This window comes from Fringilla coelebs (genome assembly GCF_963513975.1).
Source record: "Fringilla coelebs genome assembly, chromosome: 21".
Taxonomy (NCBI): Eukaryota; Metazoa; Chordata; class Aves; order Passeriformes; family Fringillidae; genus Fringilla; species Fringilla coelebs.
The window spans coordinates 9037800-9058260 of NC_140047.1; the positions used below are offsets into that span (position 1 = coordinate 9037800).

The 20461-nt window shown below is 48.8% G+C and overlaps 1 protein-coding gene across 2 annotated transcripts in view; it reads right to left on the reverse strand.

Moving 5' to 3' along the window:
* Window positions 1-20119, reverse strand: part of VAV2 (vav guanine nucleotide exchange factor 2) — a 113987-nt gene extending 93868 nt beyond the window's left edge. For both annotated transcript variants that reach the window (XM_084219820.1, XM_084219821.1), the window contains exon 1: window positions 19453-20119. In XM_084219820.1, the coding sequence (XP_084075946.1) occupies window positions 19453-19656 (204 nt within the window). In that variant the 5' untranslated portion in view covers window positions 19657-20119. The remainder of the gene's footprint in view (window positions 1-19452) is intronic.
* Between the last annotated feature and the right edge of the window lie 342 nt (window positions 20120-20461).

The window sequence follows — 20461 nt, forward strand, 5'->3', positions numbered from 1 at the left end:
GCCTCCTGGGTGATGGGGAGAGCTGAGAGCAGCTCCAGCAGAGCAGCCTGGAGAGGCTGTGCCAGCACCTGGAGGCTGCCTGTGCCTGGGGACAGAATGGACAGACAGCCCCAGGGGTCACTCAGGGCTTCTCACCCTCCTCAGCTTAAATAAGGAATGGTTTTGTGGCATTTCAGTCCAGGGAAGAAGCAGTGCTGGAGCAGGAAGGGCTTTTGGCAATGCTCACGTTTAAAGGGAGGCTGGGATGAAGCCCCTGCCCTGCACCTTCCCCCAGGAACAGGAAAATATCAGAGTGTGAAACGCTAAACACACAGCTGGGCACTCAGAACTCCCCTGGCAGCAGGAGAAACCCCCCATGAGTCCCTACCAGACTCCAGAAAGCTTCAGAGCACATCCCAAAATCCTGCTTGCCCAAACAGACCAACCCCAAACCCACCCCTGTGTCCCAGGAAAGGAAAAGACCCACGAGCACAGCAGGAACACCCATTTTTCTTTCCACCTGCAGCACTGGTGCTGCCCTGGGCAATTTGCATTCAGGGTATCAGTTCCTCTCCTCACAGCACTGCAAGGAAATGAATTAACTGAGGAGTAACTGTATCACAAAGCTTGGGAGGCCGAGGCAGGAAATCTGAAGGTTAACCATCATCTTTAATGCAGGCATCAGATAAAAATCAGAATGAACTTTGATCAAGGGGAGGATGAAGAGGCCACTGGCGTTACTGTGATGTTGATTGGTTGGGGTTTCGTTTTTTTTTAAGATTTTAAGATTAGAGGCTGTATTTTATCTGTAAGATTTCCATTAAGCATTTTCAGCCCTGGTGGAGGAAAGGGAGAGGTTTAATTCCTTACTGGAGAGCACCAAGCATCATTGCAATCCCTGTGACATCAGTGGGAACCAGGTGAAAAGCACAAGAGCCATCACTCCTCCATCCTGGCACCTGTTTGGAACAAACCCTAATTCTGGGAAGGATGCTCAGAGCCCCAGCAGGGGCAGGGCTGTCCTAACCCAGCCCCAGCTCAATTACCCCAAAACAGGCAGCAAAAAGGAAATCACTTCCCATCTCAAGTTGGTTTTTTTTTGCAAGGGTGGAATTGAATGAGAGACTCCAGCCAGAACTGAGTCTGGCTCTGGGAAATTTCCTAAAGCATCAAGAGATTTTTTTTTACCACCATGAATTAAAGATCTTTCTGCAGTGAGCTGTGCTTAAATTTTGGCCACAGTCTCCAAACCTCCCTGGGTTTGGGCAAAACCCTGTCCCTGACCTCCCCTGAATTAAAACAAGGGCAGCTTCATTCCTGCCCAATTTATTTCAATCTCTCCTTGAGGATGTGACTATTTTACCTTATCTGGAAGATTTTTTTTTTCCCCTCCCTTGCCAAGCTCCAGAGGTAAAATTTACTGCCCCAGCAATGCAGAACAGTTCCTGTTCCCCATGATGAAAACAGGCTACAGAAAATTAATCTACTGGCTACTTAATTTGTAAAGCTGCTTAAAAAGGTCAGGTCCCCAGCTCATAAAAACCACCCCTGAGAACAGATCCCAGCGATTACGGGAAACAAGGCTCTGGATATTTCTATAAATTAATGCTTGGGGAGGATAACAAGATAACAGGACCCTCTAATTTAACACCCACATCCCATTCCTGGCAGCTCCTCACACTCATTTATTACAGCAACACACCAGGGGTGCACCCAAAGCTGGCACCTGGGGCTAGAGGGGGTTGGGAATCCTCCCAAAATCTCCTGGATGCTTTGACTGAACAGTTTCCAGGCCTGGATTCATATTTCTGTAAGGCAAGTCCTCCTTTCTGAGCTAACAGGAGCTGAACACACACAAGCAGAGAGATATTTTTATAGGTTTTATCCTTTTTTTTCTCTGCTAAAATAAGGAAGAGCATTATTCTGTGCTTTGTGAGGGGGGCTGTGCTTTTTCAAATAGGCTTTGGTAAATTATTTCATGGGGAGTTGCACGTTGGGGATCCATCACAAATACTTGTGTGATTCTGCACTGATTTACACTCTGTTAGGCAGGAAAATTCTACTGGAAAATCTCCCTGTGAGACAATGGGAAAATCCAGGTTGGCTTTCTGGGAATTCCTGGATGGAATCAGGTCCTGTCAAACCCAGTGATTTCCCCAGGACATCATTTCCCCTGGAACAACCTGCTCCAGTGCAAGGTGCCCCTGCCCAGGGGCACTGCAGGAGCATCCAGGTCCCTTCCAACCCAACCCAGTCTGGGATTCCATGGATTTAATGAGGAATCTCCCAGCCAGACAGGAGCAGCTCCACCAGACAGTGCACAAGCAAAGCTGGCTGTTAATTGGAATATCTCAAATAAACTCTGGTAGCAGGGTAATTGCATTTGCAGAGCGTCAGGGAAGGCTGGGTTGCTTTTGCTGTGCCAGGCTAATTAATTTGGTACAATTTGAGGATGCAGATCAGGCCCCAGGGACATGTTGGGCTGGACCATTAATGCTGTGCTTCAGCCAGAGGGGTGAAGAGGGGAACTGGCAGCAGCATCTGATTCCTTCTCAGCAGCTCCACTCCATCTCCTTCCAAAGCCACCCACTCTGCTGGACTGGGCTGAGAATTGTCTGGACAGGAAAGGACAACATTTGGAGCTGAATGGGAGAGGATCAATAAGTCTAAACAGGCAGCAGCCCTAAAAAAGCTCACTGACCCACGAATTAAAGTGACTTTATTGACACTATCAGCACCCAGTCAAAGGCAGACTCTTCATTTCCCCTTTTTTTTCTTTTTTTTTTGGCAGCATCCCTGCTTTAATTTCCTAAGTACCACCCAACTGAAGTTAATTTTTAGTACAGCTGCATGTATGACTTCCTTCTGCTTTAAATTATCCCTTCTCTTAGCAACTGCCTCCACCAACACACACACACAGAGAGTGGAACTCAGGGAGGGATTTTTTAAGCCCAGAATTAAGGTGTGAGAACAAGCACCAAGGTTTTTGCCAGACTTATGTACACTCAGCTCTGAGCAGGAGCTGTTAAAAAGCCTGGTTTGGGAGCCAGCACAATGCATTTAAAAAGCCATCCAGCAAGCATTAGGGCAGGTCTGGCTCCTGTGGAAATGGCTGTGGCACACATTAGGCTGAGCTGTTAGGAATAAATTGTTCCTCTGCATAATGCAATGGAGACCACGCAAAGAGGGGAAAATGAAGGCTCCACAGTATTTTACAGGGCTATAAACAGCCAGGGAAATAAAACATCTCTCCCAAGGTGTAGCTTCCAATGCAAAATGCTCTTATTCAAAGCAGAGCTGCCTCCAGCCCCGTGGGGGAAAAGCTCTCCAGCTGCTGAGTGCCTCGGGGAGGGGAGCAAAAATAACATGTCATGTAAAGTCATCGTGAGCTGTCACTTCTGCTCACACTCAGGGAGCAGACAGAGGCTTTTCCTGGAGCACACTCCACCAGGAACAGCATTCCCAGGCCAGGGCTGGGGCAGGGACAGCACCTGCCTGCTGGAGCTCTGGCCAGGGCTCCCAGGGAGGGGAGGCTGAGGGTGCCAAGCCCTGCTCACCTCCCTGGGATGGGCACTGGAGCCTCCAGGGAACAAAGCTGTTCCACCTCTGGCTTTGGAACAGCACAGGTGGAGCTCCAAAGGGTGTGGCAGCCCCTGGGGGCTCTTCCCAGATCCCAAATCTCTGAGTGTGCCAGCCCAGGGAGCCCAGCACTCACACTCACACTCACACTCACACTCACACTCACACTCCTCATCCATCCCTCCCCAGCCTGGCAGCAGGGACCAAAGGGATTTCACGGAGGTTCTGATCCTCCTCCACTCCCCAATGCCTCCTTCCACCACCTCCACTCCTTCCACACTGCCCTGAATAATGCAAGGAACATCCTGTAAGAGTGATGCAACCATCTGAAACACAACTGCAGTTGTGGTTTCCAGCCCTGTCAGCTCCCCCTGCTTTGGAGCTGCTGCTCTCACTCAGACACTCAACTTTTGAACTTTTGTCCCCCCTCCAGCACGTGGAACCAGCTCCCAGCTGCTCTGTGCCCAGCGACAAGGGGATCCCAAACCACTCCACAAAAACACCCTCAAATCTCACAGAACAAATTGCAAGAGATCAAGGGAGATGCTGTGATTTACAGGCTTGCTCCAAAGTCTCAGAGAAATCAGCTATAAGGTCCCAGGGGCACAAATGTGGATGCAGCTATTTGGGGTTTTTTTGGAGGTGTCTTTGATGGGGGGAGTGTGCAAACAAAGTCATTTCAAGCCCAGATAAATCCAGCTGGGAAAGGTTCAGCATTCCCCACTGAGTTCTTCCTCCAGGGCAGCCCAGTGTCAAGCCCAGCTCTGAATGCCCAGGGAGGAACTGCAGGGTTACACAACCACCAGGATGGAATCCTCCTTCCCCACCAGGCACATCCCACAGACCTGACAGCAGCACCACTCCCCAAATGAGCCCAAATTCCCAGGAAAACAGCAGAGGTGCCCTGGGCCAGCCTCCAGGCAGGAGGGATGGTCACACAGCACCTCCAAACTCCTGCCTGTGCCTTGGAGCCTCCATCCCTCAGCCAGCCCATCTCCTCCTCCAGGAGCTCCAAAGGTCAGAGTGAGCCCAGAGCTGCTCCCAAACCCTCTGGAGGGCTGGGAAATGCAGCTGAGCTCCCCCAGAGCCCCTGCTCAGGCTGGGAGGTTTGGGGGTGCAGCCAGGGAATGCTGTCCCACAGCCCTCCCAAACTTCCTGCAGCTGCAAAGGGATCCACGTCCTGAACCTGGCACCCAGCACCACCCCAGGAGGAGGGTGAGGAGGAGGGGAGGAAGAATTCACACTTCTGCCCCTTTCAACTTCACACAGCCATGCACCACCAGGCACAGCTGTAAGCCAGCAGCTGAGCCCTTCCTGACCAAAACAAATTCTGGATTACAAAATCCAGCCCAGCTGCCTCTCCTCAAGCCCCAGCAAGGCAGAGGGACAGAAATCACCCTGGCCAGTGGTTCTGCTCAGGCACAATGAGATCTGGGTGCTCTGCATTCCCATCTGGACAACCTCTGCCCAGGATCAGCTCCTCTCTTTGCAAAGGGCCTGGTACCCAGTGGAGCTTGGAGCTGGGAATCCGTGAGTAACACAGAAATAATCCAAAAAGCAATGCAAATAACCCAAAGTCATGCAAACAGGAACAGGAAAGTGGGAAAGTGGTTTTTCTTTTTTTTTTTTTTTTTTTTTTTGCACTCACATCCACTGCTGAGGGAGATCCCTAAAGAACCAGGGTGTGTGAGCAGCCCACAGCAGCCTTGAACCCACACAACTGTGAAAATCCAACAGTTGTTTGGGGTTTTTTCCCCCCCAAAAAATGTTCTGCAGAAGTTTTTCAGGAACAGCAATGCCAGAACACCCCTGGGATTATCGGTTCTCCTGGGATCCCAGGGAGCACAGCAGCAGGAGAGCAGGGTGGGAGGCTGAAGATCCATTCCAGTTCCACTGGAAATGTCAAACCCCAGAGACCTGAGCCAGCCCTGGGTGGGATGAGCAGCCAGTGCCAGGAGGATTTCTGTCCAATTTCTGAGTAAAACCCTCAGTGGGTGGAGGGAGGAGAAGCTCCACAGTGATCCCCCAGCGCTCCCAGCCTGGCTGCTGTCGTGCCAGAGACAAACCCAGGCAGCTCTTGAGGCACCTGGAGCACAGACAAGTTAAATATCTCTTTTTGGGAGCAGCTCCTCCTGCCTCAGCAGCAGCAGAGGCAGGTAATGACAGCCCTGCTCGCTGAATAACGGGTTTGTATAGAGCCACAACACCCCTGGCAGCCTGGCTGTGTCACACAGCATCCTCACACTGCTGTTAGGAGAGATGTCTCTCAAAAAAAATAAATAACACCTCTAAATCAGAGGGGAGAAACAAAACAGAAAAGCAACCAACCAAACAAAAAAACCAAAACAAAAATAAAAGAAAAACAAAACAAAACCCCCCAAAACCAAACCTCCAAACAAAAAAACCAAACTAAACCAAACTAAAATAAATAAAACCAACCAAACAAAAAGAACCAAACCAGATTTGAGCAGTTGTACATCTGCCCAGAGAAAAACAGATTTTCCTGTGAAGAGACCCTGGCAAACCTGGTGGCTGCAGGGGGTTGGTTATTCCCTCCCTCTGCCCAGCTCAGGGGGCTCAGCATCCCTGCACACACAGAGCCACACCTCTGGCAATTCCTCTCTGCTCCTCTGGATTTACTGAAGTTTTACCCCCACTCCTTTCATTCACATCCAGGTAAATCAGGTGTTTGAGATCATTTTTGTCCCCACATCAAACAGATAATTCTCTTTTCTCCGTTCTTGCTGGTGGAGCTGAATGTGGGTTGGCTTCAGTTTAATTTTTGTGTTATTTCACAAGGAGGGGAATCCAGAATCTCACCAATCATCATCCTGGGTTTATAAATTTTAAAACCTGGGCATTTTAAATTCGCTTTCAAGTCTGAGAGGCTTCAGAGAACACTTCAATCACGTCCTCCTGCATTTCCCCAAAGCAACAAAAGCAATGTTTGTCTGCCTTCCCTCGAGGAAAAATTAAAGTGTCACAGCACAGGATGCCAGGGAAAACACCAGGGGAGGAAGAGCCACAGAAATCTTTAACCTCAGTGCAGGATCCTGACCCTGAGGGTGATGAAGGATGGAGAGGGACCAGCACAAGGGAAGTGCCAGCACAAACCTGCAGCTCCTGGTGAGCACAGCAAGGGCCAAAGTGCAAGAAAAAGAGATTTGATGTGCGGGTATGGCACCCACTGGGTCAGCTCTCAGAGGGAGCAGAGTTATTCCCAGGGATATTCAATATTCCCCCCACACAGCCAGCCCAGCCCAGGGCTCATCTGGCAGATGGAGCCTTCCCAAGGAACCTAAAGCCAGCAAAAAGTGCTCTTGGCTTGGGGTGAAATGACAAAACAAAGGACACTGGAGCCTCAAACCACACCAGGGTCCCACAGCCCAGCCCCAGCCCTTCCCACTGCACAGGAACAGATTTTACCCACGCTGCCAAAACTGCCAGAACTATGAAAACTCAATGAGGCTTCATCTGCCATCAATAAATTCATTTATTTTTCTATAGAGGCTCTCCCCCACCCTGGCAGCTGTATGCTAATTCCCCCTCAGCACTGCATTATTATCACTTGGAACAGATGTTGCAGCCACTCCAAAATCTGGAGGTTACAAAAACTATTAACCTAAGCTGGGCTGAGGAGGAGGAGCAGCTCAGCCCTGTCCTTCTGTCCTTCTGTCCTTCTGTCCTTCTGTCCTTCTGCCACTGCCCCCAGCCAGGCTTTGCTCTCCCTGCTCCAGCTCAGCATCCACAAAAAAAAAAAATCCATAAAAACACCCCCAAATCTTATAATTTCAATTATATATTGTATAATTTATTATATGATATATTGCAATATATTATATTATATGATATATTGCAATATATTATATTATATGATATATTGCAATATATTATATTATATTATATTATATTATATTATATTATATTATATTATATTATATTATATTATATTATATTATATTATATTATATTATATTATATTATATTATATTATATTATATTATATTATATTTATTAGAGAATAGTATAGTATAGTGTATACTCTACTGTAGTATATACTATCTTGCATATTTATTATAGTATAGTATAGTACAGTATAGTATATTATAGTATAGTATATACTATATACTATCTTGTATATTTATAATATATATTATATTATATATAATATTATATTACATTACATTATATATTTTTTAATTTTTATCTTATTTATAATTTCTTATCAATTTCAAGAGATCTGTGATTTGCTCCAAAGTCTCAGGGAAATCAGCCACAAGGTCCCAGGGGGTTTTCAGCTGGGTACAAATGTGGATGCAGCTATTTGGGGTTTTTTTGGATGGGGGAGTGTGCAAACAAAGTAATTTCAAGCCCAGATAAATCCCACTGGGAAAGGTTCAGCATTCCCCATGGAGTTCTTTCTCCAGAGCAGCCCGGTGTGGCTCTTGGAGTAATTAATGCCAGAATCTATTTATGACCTTTGAATAAATTGTTCATTTCTGAAGGGAAAGCTGTTAAACACGTTAGCAAATATAATTAAGGGGGGGGGGGGGGGGATGACAAAAATCTGGAATTAAATCTCTCCTAATTAGAAATGCTTCTTGCAACACCCTGGCTCAAACCCCACTCTCAGGCAGATACTGTAGCTTCATTAAAGCCTCCTCATTACCCTTCCCGAGATAACCCAGCTGTCAATACCAGGAAAATTCACTTCTAACCTTTGTCACCTCTAAGAAAAAAAAAATAAATAAAAAATTTAGGTGTTCTCCGTGTGGGGAGAGCTTGGGGACGTGCACCTGGACACGCTGAGGGTGGGAAATGCAGCAGGGGAGCAGCACAGGGCTTGTCTGGGCTCTCAGCCTGCCCCAAAGGAACAGGTTTGGCTGCCCAGGGTACCTGACCACACTTTCTGCATCCCAGGTGAAGTTCTCAGCAGCCAGACACCGATTGCATCAGCTCCAAGTGGCCAAAGCTGCAGGGAGGGGCAGCAGCTGAAGGTGGGAAATCCCTTGGAAGTGTTCTCCTCCATCAGGGGAGCATCCCAGCCCCTGGGTGTCCGAATTCAGGACGTCCCTCTGGCTGCCCTGGATGGCTCCAACCCTGCCAGGGGGCTCAGAGACACAGAGCCCACCCCAAACAAGAAGATGTTTTTACCAAGCAGGAAGAGAGCACAGGCAAACAAGGCAGCAAATGTGGCAAGGAGAAAAAAGGGCTCAGAATTTTCCACTGCAAGAAAAGTGAAAAACAACTTCTGGCTTCAACTGTGATGCACTGAATTTAGTGATTGGAGAACAGTAACGTGGATATGGTAATGACAGGAGTTATGACAGGCTATAGGTGAGAGTTAAGGGATGGATTGGTTCTGCTGTATGAGGATGCTGAGCAAAGAAAAGTATAGAATGCACTGTAACCTAAAGAACAGTATAGAATGCACTGTAACCTAAAGAAAAGTATGGAATGCACTGTAACCAAATGAACAGTATAGAATGCATTGTAACCTAAAGAACAGTATAGAATGTATTGTAACCTAAAGAACAGTATAGAATGCACTGTAACCTAAAGAAAATTATAGAATGCACTGTAACTTAAAGAACAGTATAGAATGCACTGTAACCTAAAGAAAAGTATAGAATGCATTGTAGCCTAAAGAACAGTACAGAATGCACTGTAACCTAAAGAACAGTATATCATGCACTGTAACCTAAACCCAGGGTCTCCAGGCCTGCCTGCAGCTGCAGCTGCCAGCTGTGGGCACAGCTCTGTCACCCCAGACCCTGCACTGCTGTGACTCTTGGACACAACAAACTGCATTTTGGAGAGCCCCTGCAGCCCCACATCCCTCATTTGGGCTCTTCCCAAGGTGAAAAAAGGGAAGTTTATTTCCTGGCTCCAACATTTGCAGATTTCCCAAGGTGGCAGTGGGTTGGAGGGTGACAGTGCCACCTCTCCAGTGACACTGGACAAACCAACAGCCCATCAAATTTCTCTTCCTCCACAGAAGAATGCAAAACAATAAGTTATTTACAGAAAGTGTGCGAGAAAGCTCGTTACAAGAATGTAAACATCAAAAAGCTTAAAAAAATCTTTAAAAACCAGAGTGACACAGAACAAAGCCATTTCCCCCCTGCAATGGAGCATCTGCTGCCAGAGGGCCACAAAGGGAGCCCCAGGGCCACTCCAGCCCCCCAGGGCCACGCTGTGCTCACAGCTGCTGCTCCAGCAGCAATTCCCAGCAAACAGCCCCAAACCCTGCGGCAGCAGCAGGAAAATAAAGATACAGAAGCTGATCTATAAAGGAAAAAAAAAATATCATAAACTCTTCTGCTGGGTTTACAAGGAAATTTTCTGGTTTATTTTCTGTTTAAAGCCACAATTCTCCCACAGCTATGGGAGGAAAAGCCTTGTCTCTTTTTTTTTTTGTTGGTTTTTTTTTGTCTCCTCCCCTCTCCAAAGCTCACCAGTGACTTTCTTGGAAGATCACTCACATGAGAAAGTGCTTCCCATAAACACAAAATGTGCACACAAGCCTGTCCCAGTGCTGTGCACATTTCCTGTCCTGGGGCCATGCCACTCAGCCTGGGATTTCCAGGGTTTCACACACTCCAGGTCTTAAAGAAATACGATTTTATTTACACATAAATATATTTTATAAATATATAGATATATAAACTTTTCTATATTTAGTTACATATCAATCTATAACTATATGTTTTATATATTTATTTTCTATATTCAGTTATATATAAATATATAACTATATATGTATATATTTATTTCATATATTTAGCTATATATAATGATAAGTTTTCTATGTTTATATATAAATATAGTTATATAAATAAAATTGATTTATATTTGTATTTATATTTGTATTTTTATTTGTATTTATATTTGTATTTGTATTTATATTTATATTTATATTTGTATTTGTATTTGTATTTGTATTTGTATTTGTATTTGTATTTGTATTTGTATTTGTATTTGTATTTATATTTATATTTATATTTATATTAGGATCTGCAAGCCACGAAAGTCTAAGTAGAATAATAGTTAGTCAGGGGGTGAAAAAATAGATTTTTGGGGTTTTTAGAATGGGGGTTCAGGGGGCAAGATGGAGGAATCTGGGCATGTCCAGTCTATCTTCTTCTAAATAGAAATACAATATTAAATATATAAATATAAATAATAGTTAAAATATAAAAATAAAATATATTTATATCTTTTGCACACCTATGTCTAACCCATATTTTATATATAGAACATATTTATACCATCACAGATCTATCTCATATTCTCAGAGCTCCTGCCCCAAACCTCTCAGGAGCAGGGCTCTGCTTCAGGAAAAACCAGATCCTGCATGAGCTGAGTGCTCTGAGAGCATCCCCAGCTCTGAGACAGCCAAAGGAGCCAAGGGATGATGCTGGGAAGCCAAGAACAGCTCCCTGCAGGGCTCAGGAGCTGCCGCAGCCCCGGCAGGAGCTCGGGCACTGCCCTGCTCCCAGGTTTGCTCCCCAGGCACTGGGTGCCCCCATTTCCATGGATTTCACAGATAATTCAGTGATTGTGGTGCTGAACACAAACCACTCCTCCCCTTCCCCAGACACAAACCTCCTCTGTCCCCTCCCGGGCCCCTTCAGACACCAGATGTTCCATTGAGCTGAAAAGCGCCATAAAACACCCCAAAATGTGTCAGTGCTCCAAAAGGGCCAAAAACCCCCCCTCTGTCACTGCCACATCTCCTGAAAAATCCCTTCCCCAGGACTTCTTCTCCTGGGAAGCCTCAGATCAAAAAGAAAACAATATTATCTCATTTGCTTATTTTGTGTTTTGCTGCTTTGGAATGTGGTTTGGAGAGTGTTTATCCAACAGGTGCTTGTTTGATTGGTTCCATGTGAATTGTTTCCATTTAATGACCAACCACAGTCAGGCTGTGGCAGGACTCTGGAAGGAGTCAGGAGTTTTCATTATTATCTTTTTAGCCTTCTGTCTGTATTCTTTCTCTATTTTTTAGTACAATAATATAATAAAATATAATAACATTAATATCTAATTAATATAGAATATAATTAATATAGAATATAATAGATAATATAATACAATATAATATAATATAATATAATATAATATAATATAATATAATATAATATTATATTATATTATATTATATTATATTATATTATATTATATTATATTATATTATATTATATTATATAATATAATATAATATAATATAATATAATATTTATATAATGAAATGGAACAGTTTTATTTATCTAATAATATTTATAATTATATTTATACATAATATAGATAACTATATATAATTAGATTTATATAATACTATTTATATTCTATGAAATATTTATATAATTATTATATAATAATTTATATTATATTATATTATATTATATTATATTATATTATATTATATTATATTATATTATATTATATTATATTATATTATATTATATTATATTATATTATATTATATTATATTATATTATATTATATTCATATCACAATAAATTAACCTTCTAAGAACACGGAGTCAGATTCATCATTTCCTCCTTTGCCCAGCAAATTCCACACCCCTCCATCAGTGTTCAGGCGAATGTTGCAAGAGAAAACAGCAAATTTCCCCCATGGGAACCTTTTAACCTTCCCCCTCTCCTCATTGACCAAATCCTGGAGGTTTGGGGGCCAAAGCAAGGCCCCAGTGGGGGCAGGCACAGGCTGCAGGGAGGGGTTCAGCATCTCCCTGAGCCAATGGAGCACAGCCTGGGAGAGGGCACTGGGAGATGGGAGATGTTCCCCAGGTCCAGCAAGGCTGGAAAATCCAATCCTGACAAGCACAGAGGCATCACAGTGGATAAAATCTGATTTTCTGGTGGGTCTGTACCATGGAGTGCAGAGCCTCGAGGAGCAAGTCAGGATATGAGTCAGGCTGGGGCTGTGCAGGGAGGCAGAGGAGGCTCCTGCAGCTGAGTCCTGGCTGTCCAGACAGGGTTACAAAACAGGAACAGATTCCACGTGGCCTCCCCAGAGCAGAGGGTGCTGGGCACAGGAGGGACAAGGGCAGGCACCTCCTTTGTCCTGGGGCAGGAAGGGCTGGCAGCTCTCACACAACTGCTTGGGGACTCCAGGAAAATGTCCAAAAAGTGTCAAAAAAGATCCAAAGAGGTGCCCAAAAGTTTATTCTGCAGGATTGCTTAGACAAGGGCGGGACATCTGATGGCAAACATGGTCTGCAGTGACCTTCCTGAGGAGAACTGGGGTTTTTTCAGAGCAAGCTGCATCTACACCTGCTATTTTCACAATTCCTTCTGCAGTGGAGCCCCTGTGGCTTTAGGTAGAGCACAAACATCCCTGACACAGCCCAAACACCCACCAGAAACCCCAAAAAAGTCTTTCAGGTTAGGGCATCTGAGCTAAACCTTGTGTGAACTCAGACAGCTCCAGGGCTGGGCTAGTGCAGGATCTCAGACAAACACCCCCAGAAGCACAAAATGTGCAGGGAAAAAGCAAATCCCAGGCACGGGGCTCAGCAGCTGCACAGCCACAGAGCCCAGGGATGGATGAGGCACCTGGAGAGAGCACAGATTTGTTAAATGTACGAATTTCTGTACTCTGATTGCAGCCAGGAGGGAGAGCCCAGCCCTGCCTGTCCATCCCAGCCCTGTCTGTGGGTCCCAGCCCTGTCTGTCCATCCCATCCCTGTCTGTCCTTCCCTGCCCTGTCTGTCCATCCCAGCCCTGTCTGTCCATCCCATCCCTGCCTGTCCATCCCAGCCCTGTCTGTCCATCCCATCCCTGTCCATCCCAGCCCTGTCTGCCCATCCCATCCCTGCCTGCCTATCCCATCCCTGTCTGTCCATCCCATCCCTCTCTGTCCATCCCATCCCTCCCTGTCCATCCCATCCCTGCCCATCCCTGCCCTGCCTGTCCATCTCTGACTGTCCATCCCATCCCTGTCTGTCCATCCCATCCCTGTCTGTCCATCCCATCTCTGCCTGTCCATCCCATCCCTGCCTGTCCATCCCATCCCTGCCTGTCCATCCCAGCCCTGCCTGTCCATCCCAGCCCTGCCTGTCCATCCCAGCCCTGTCTGTCCATCCCAGCAGGGTCATTCTGAAGGCACATTTCTGTCCCTGCCAAAAGCCAGGTCCCTTCTGGCTCTGGATGAGCTGAAGGAAAAGGCTCTGGGGCTCCCACCCCCAGGGGAGTCGGGGTGCTGGGCCCCATCCCAGCAGGCTGAGCTGGGGATGCTCAGCCCTCCCAACACAATCCAGCCCAAATTCCCTCATTTCCCCAATTCCTCACCCAGCCCCAGCAGCTGGGCAGTGGTGCCAAAACCCCTCCTGCTCCTCTCTGGAGGGACCCAGCCCCCAGGCACCCCCTGTTCCACCCCAGCAGGATGGACCAGCCAAGCATTTTTTACAGCTCATCAACAGGGACAGGAGGCAGCTTCCAGTCCCAGCTTGGAAAAAACCCAACCAAATCACTTTTTTTTTTTTTTTGGTGGCTTTGTGTTTTTAAAGACATCTATTCATTCAAGAGCCCGTTGCTGGTAGGTGTTTAATGCAGGTATTTAACTCTCATCAATCATTCAAGAGCGTGGAGGGGGGAAAAAAAAAAGTTTTCACTGCTTTTCAGGCTGCTTGGCACAGCTCACAGCATCCATCCAACACCCTCCACCTTCTCCTGCCCCACCAGAATATTTATGAGCCTTCAGCTGCAGGTTCAGCTGGATCCTTCAAGCTCAGGGGGTCACAAAGAGGCTCCCACCTCTGCTGCCAGGAGGGTTCAGGGTTCTGAGTGGGGCTGGGCAGGAAGAGTGGCAGCAGCTCCCGAGGCTGGCTGGACACACAGAGCACCTTGTTTTCCTTTTTTCTCCTTTTTTTTTTCTCCTTTTCTCCCTTTGTGAGGCTCAGCACATCCCAACGGGAAGTCAGTGAGACACAGTAAACAGGGATATGCAACCAGGCCATTTTTCACTTTTTTTTTTTTTTTGGAACAGAACTCAGTTTCAAAAAAGCAGAGAGTAAATAAAAAGCCAGAGGAGCTGAGCAGGGTAAATCAAGAGTGGCTACACAAACCTTGCTCAAAGAACCCACCCAGCCCTGATAATACCAAATTATATTTAACTGCTATCATGACATATGGAAGCAATTACGAGCACTGCAGCTATAAACCCTTCAAGTGGCACATTAAAAACCCCAAAGCCTCGTGAATAATCACCTGCCCCAAATCCTCCAGCACCCTTCCACCTCCCCTGGACCTGGGGGAGGCTCCCAGCCACCTGCTCCCAGGCTGTCACAGCACCTCCATCACCAATAAACAGGATTTGGGTGGCAAATGGAGGAAAAGCAAGAGGTGAATGTGACAGCTCAGGCAGGGCTGGCAGGCAGTTTTCTGCCTGGCTCCCAGAGCAGAGCAGTGGGCAGCCCAGCCACCACTCCAATTAGGTTTGCTGCCTCTCATCAGCCCCCAGGGCCCCAATCAAACCTCCAGGTGCTGCAGGGAGGGCTGGATTCCCTCTGGAGGGATGGCAATATTTTTCCAAATGAGGATCCTTAACGAGCTGGCCATTACTGCTGGCTTCAACTCCATGCACCCACCAACACTCACTCTGTGGCTGCTTCATCTCCAGACTCCAGGAGGTTCTGGAGCAGGAAAATGAAGATATTTAGCAGAGACCATGAAGATATTTAGCAGAGACCATGAAGATATTTAGCAGAGAGATTCTGCCCAGACCAGCCCTTGAGGGGGGTGTGATATCTATGGGAGCCTTGGTGTTAAATCCCATCATCTCAGCTTTGTGTAGGCACCAATTTTCACCTTTCTTAACCCACAGAGATGGCAGCAGGTGCTCAGCCAGCCAGGATGGGGCAGTGGGGCAGGGTTTGGGGGGTTATTGCTTCTTCCTCAGTTGTTCTGCCTTGGATTAACCCATTTTCCTTCAGCTGCAGAGGTTGGGAGCAGGAATTCCCTTCAGAGCATCCCCAGGAGGGAGGAGACTGAACCAGGAGAGGGACAGAGATCTGGAACTCTGCAGGGAACTCCCAGATCCCCCCAGTTTTCCTGGATAATTCCTGATCAAATCCCACACCTGCAAAGGTGGCTGGCACAGCTGATGCAGCCCCCACGAGGTCTCTGCTCCATCCCCCCAAACACATCCAAGGCCCTGTCAGGAAGGATTAATTTTATCTAAGACAAATGCCAAAAAAAAAAGGAAAACCTCACAAAATTCACAGCACCAAATTTCAACCTCACCTAAACACGCAGGTGCTTTATTGCACATATGCTGAAACAGGAGTGGGAAATCATTTAATTTGTATTTGACCAGAGATTTAACAAAATTAAGAGTCAAACCTAATTATTGATGAAAATGCAAAGCTTAAAGATCTCTGCCTCACTCACAAGAGCACACAGGGACAGAGGACTGGAATTAGGAAGGGGAATGGGGAGAGGAGTGGGGTTTTGGGGAATGCAAAGCACAGGGCTCCTACCTCTGCAAATCCCAACCTCCTCTGCACCACACTCTGCCAGCGGGCTGGAAAATCTCCCTGAGTGACAGCCCCAGAAATCCAATCATGGGAACAGAACATGATCAATAAGCACCCAGGGCAATCACCCTGGTGCCACTTCCCAGCTCTCCAGAAACAGAGGAGCAAAGGGCAGAAATGAAGTTTTACCCCATCAAAACTGGCCTCACGTCCAGCGACTCTCAGAAGAGAGCTGGGACTCAAGATTGTTTTTCCTGTTTATTTTCTTGGCCACTCTGGAAGTTCCTTGGGTCATCCCATCCTCCCAGGCACCACCAAGCAGCAGATTTGGGGTCTCTGGAACTGAACGTGAAAATAAAGCGAATTTCAGGCTGCAGCTAATGGGGTGATTTGCCTCATTGATTTAATTAACCATCGTGTATTATGCTTAATAACCCCCTACTGCTGCATGGCCAGCCTGGCCTCTCTGCTGCACAGGCACAGGGAGGTTTGATGAGGCTGGGGACATTTTAGGAGGACAGAGACACCCCAGCAGGAGCAGCAGTCCCTGTGCTGCCAACACTCCAGCCTCACCTCTCAGCACACCTCCAACAGCTGCAAGGAAAAACAAATCAGCACAGAAAGGGATTAAAAAAAAAAAAATAACACACAAGTGCTTGGATCTTGAAGTGTTTCTCTGCAGAGATGAGATTTCACCTCTGGCCTTTGAAACGCTGCTCACCTCGGGCAAAAATCTGTTTTTCATCGCACACCTGCACACCTCACTTAATTCAGAGGCAAAGGTGGATGACAGAATATTACTGGCTGTTTCAAGTCTAGCACAAGTGTCTTGTCCCCTGGCATTTTACCTGATTAATAACAAAATGAGCTCTCTAGTGAGGCAGACAGCTGGTTAGCCAGTCCAGCCAGCCAGGCAAAATGTGCATTTAGCATCAAAAACAGCCTCTGAAGTTCCTCAGTGCACTCTGCCCTGCACACCCCATCCCTGTGTCTGAGCACATCACAGCTGGGTGACGAGGATGGATTCCTACACAATTCCTCTGAAATTTGGCCTAGAGACACCCAACTGCTCCCCCGGATCCACAGCAGGGCTGGGGCATCCCAGGGGTGTTTGTCCCCTCTGTGGTTGGCTCAGCCCCTTCCTCCCCATCACCTCAGGGCTTAGAAGGTGCCTTTAACCACCCTGGGGAAAAGCCAAATTCCCAAAGCCAGGAATTTCCAAAGACATCAATATAAAGGGTGACTCCAGAGTGATTTGGGTCCCACCCTGGCTGAGCCTCAGCAGAGCATCCACTCCCCACCAGGCGATGCTCTGCAGGTCCTGTGGGCTCAGCTCGGTGCCTGTCCCCTCTCATGACCTCATTTTCAGAGACAGGGCCACCAAACCCATCCCAATCACCTTTACACACCCCCTAAAGCTGTGAGAGCAGCCAGCTGGGATCAGCAGAAAGCAATTTTATTACAGACAGCAGGGCTGGGAATTCTGCTCTCCTCTCTCCTCTGCAGCCCACCCCAGGATCACAGCTCCCACACAACCAGAGCTCAGGCTGGAAAAGCCCTCTGAGATCCAGTCCAACCCATAGCACAGCTCTGCCAAAAATCTGCCACCAAAGCACGTCCCCAAGCGCCACATCTTTAAACCCAGCCTGAACTCCCCACAGGGCAACTGCCACACCAAAATCAGCCTTGTGGGACTGCAGTGTTTCCCTAAAAAAACCCCAAAACACAGGGTGCCGTTCCCAGCACGTTGTAGGAAAGCTCCAGCCCTCCACACTCACAGCTCCTGCACTGCAGTTTATATTTGGAAACATCAGCCTGAGCGGAAAACAGTTTGATCAGTTCAGAGCCTGGAAAGCCAAGAGGAAATCTCCCAGCATTGTTCCACCCCGGGAAGAGGCATCAGGACGTGTTTTTATTTACTGAGGGCTGGTTTCACCACGGCGCTGGGGATTCCCATCCCGGTGCTCTGCAGGATCAAGGACATCCTGACAGCAAATCGCCCTTTGCTCCCCAAAGAGGGGCTCCAAATTTGAGAGCTCCTGGCTGTCCTCAGCCACAGCAGCCACACGTGTCTGTGTCCTGCTGGGTGAAAGGGACAAACTGGAAAAAAACATCGCCCTGGAGGGAAACTCCGGTGGAAAAAGGGAGAGGGATTCACTCTCGCAGCGCAGGAACTGAGCTCGTGTGGGCACTGGAGGTTTATTTATCCTTGAAGGCTTCAGCGAAGTTACAGACGGAAAGTTTCCCTTCAAATTTCACCGCTTAGAACCTGTTGTTCAAAAATAAAAGCCGACGCTCTGAAATGAACTTGTCAACACAGGGGCTGCCGGCGGGCAGGGCACAAAGCCCCGTTTCGTTTGTTTCAATCGATTTCACTTCCCGATTCCCATGCAAATACCTGCAGCTCGGCTTGCAAAAACACCAGCGGAGCTCTGACACAAAACAACCTGAGCTGAGCTGATTTTACTTCTTTTTTTCTTTTTTTCTTTTTTTTTCTTTCTGTTTGTTCAAGCCTCTTTCCACCAAACCAACCAGGAACTGGAAAGACTTCCAAGGATGGAGCCCTTTTAAAGGAGCCAAAGCCTCGATGAGAGCGGGGCAGGGCACAGGGCAAGGCTGGAATTGGGGTCCCTGACCTGAGCCCCCATCCCCATCCCTGCGGGGATGCAGCTCCGGGGCTCGGGCACTGCTCTGGCCTCGCTCCCCGCCCGGGCGGGCTCGGGGCAGGCTCGCAGAGCACCAGAGCTTCGTGTGTTTTCATAAATTTATTCATTTATTTTGCTTTGAGTCTTCCCAGCCAAACTTTGGTCGCGGCGCCCGCTCCTCCCGCACATCCCAGACGAACCAGCGCCTCCATGAAAACCCCCAATAATCCCATCTCCTCCTCCTCTTAGCCCTGTTATTTGCTTTTGTTTCGCCATGGCTGTAAACACGAGGGGATGTTTCCCTCCTGCCCGGGCTGTTCTCTCCCCGCCCCGGAGCCTTTCCCGTGCGGCCGCGGCTCCGCGGGCGCTGGACCGGCGAGAAACCGGGGGGATAAAGCCTGGGAGGGGCTGCCGGGTGGTAGGAAAATTAATCCACAAACATCAGAGGTTTATGTCCAAAAAGGAGACAGAGGAGTCCTTTTACTTTATTCGAATAAAGGGAGAGGCTATGGGGCACTACCTTAGGGTCTCTCAAATTTTTGGAGGACGCAGCCTCCCTTTTTATCTTAATTTCTCGGCCGCATTTCATCCGAGAGGGTGAAAAGACAGTCTCCCACCCATCGCACCCCATCCCATCCCACCCCATCCCACCAAGTTGTGCAGAGCAGCAGCCGCATGCAGGGATCCGGGCGCTCCCGGGGGTTCCCCACCCAGCCACCCCTCCCTCCAGCGCTCCCCTCCTACCTGGGACATCTGCGGCCTGAAGTTGATGTCCTTGAGGTCGATGGAGCCGGGGGAGAGGTTGTGCAGCAGCTGGCACAGCAGCACCCCGTCCCGCAGCGCCTGCGCCAGGTCGAAGACCACGGCCGAGGGCCAGACCACCCGGTGGTTCGGGGGCAAAACTTTGCAGTCGATGAGCCAGCGGCCGCACTGCCGCCACTCCTCCATGGCCGCGCTCTGCTGGCTCCCCCGGCCTTCCTCTTCCTCCTCCTCCTCCTCCAGCCGGCGCTCAGGGGCCGCGGGCAGCCGCCCGAGGGGCTGCGGTGCTCGGCGGCTCCGCGCTACCGCCCCGCTCCATCGCCGCCCGCCGGCCCCGAGAGCATCGCTCCGCGCCGGGGCTGCGAGCGGGAGGAGGAGGAGGAGGAGGAAGAGGAGGAGGAGGAGGAGGAGGAAGGAGGGCGGCGCGGAGTTTTCCGGCGGAGGGCTGCCCCTGCCCCCGCTGCGGCCCCACCGCCTGGGCCGGGGTTAGGCGCGCCGCATCCTCCGGGAACAAAGCGGCGGATGGACGGACGGACGGACGGACGGACAGACGGATGGGCACGGCGGGGCCGCCCCCCGCGCAACTCCGTGGCGGTGCCCTGTGGAAACTTGCGCTGCTGAGGGTCCCCAGCTGCGCGGCCGAGCCGGGCACCGCCGTGGGGGCGAGCGCTCCTGTCCCCGCCCCGGGCAGCGGAGCGGCCCCCGGCCCGCCCCCGGCCCGCCCCGGGCAGCGAGCAGCCCCCGGCCCGCCCCCGGCCCGCCCCGCCGCCCCTTTGTCTGCGGGAGCCCGGGCTGCCGGCGGGGGCGGAGGGGCTTTGGCGACGCTTTGGTTCGCAGCCCGGTTTTTTTCCCCCAGTATTTTTCCCTTTCCCCCCGCCCATTTTTTATTTTCCCTGCTTCTTGGGGTTTTTTTTCCCTTCCACCCCCCCTTGCATCCCTCCCTCCCGCTCCTCTCCCTGTTCCAGGAAATCCGCCCGGAGCCCCGTCGCTGCTT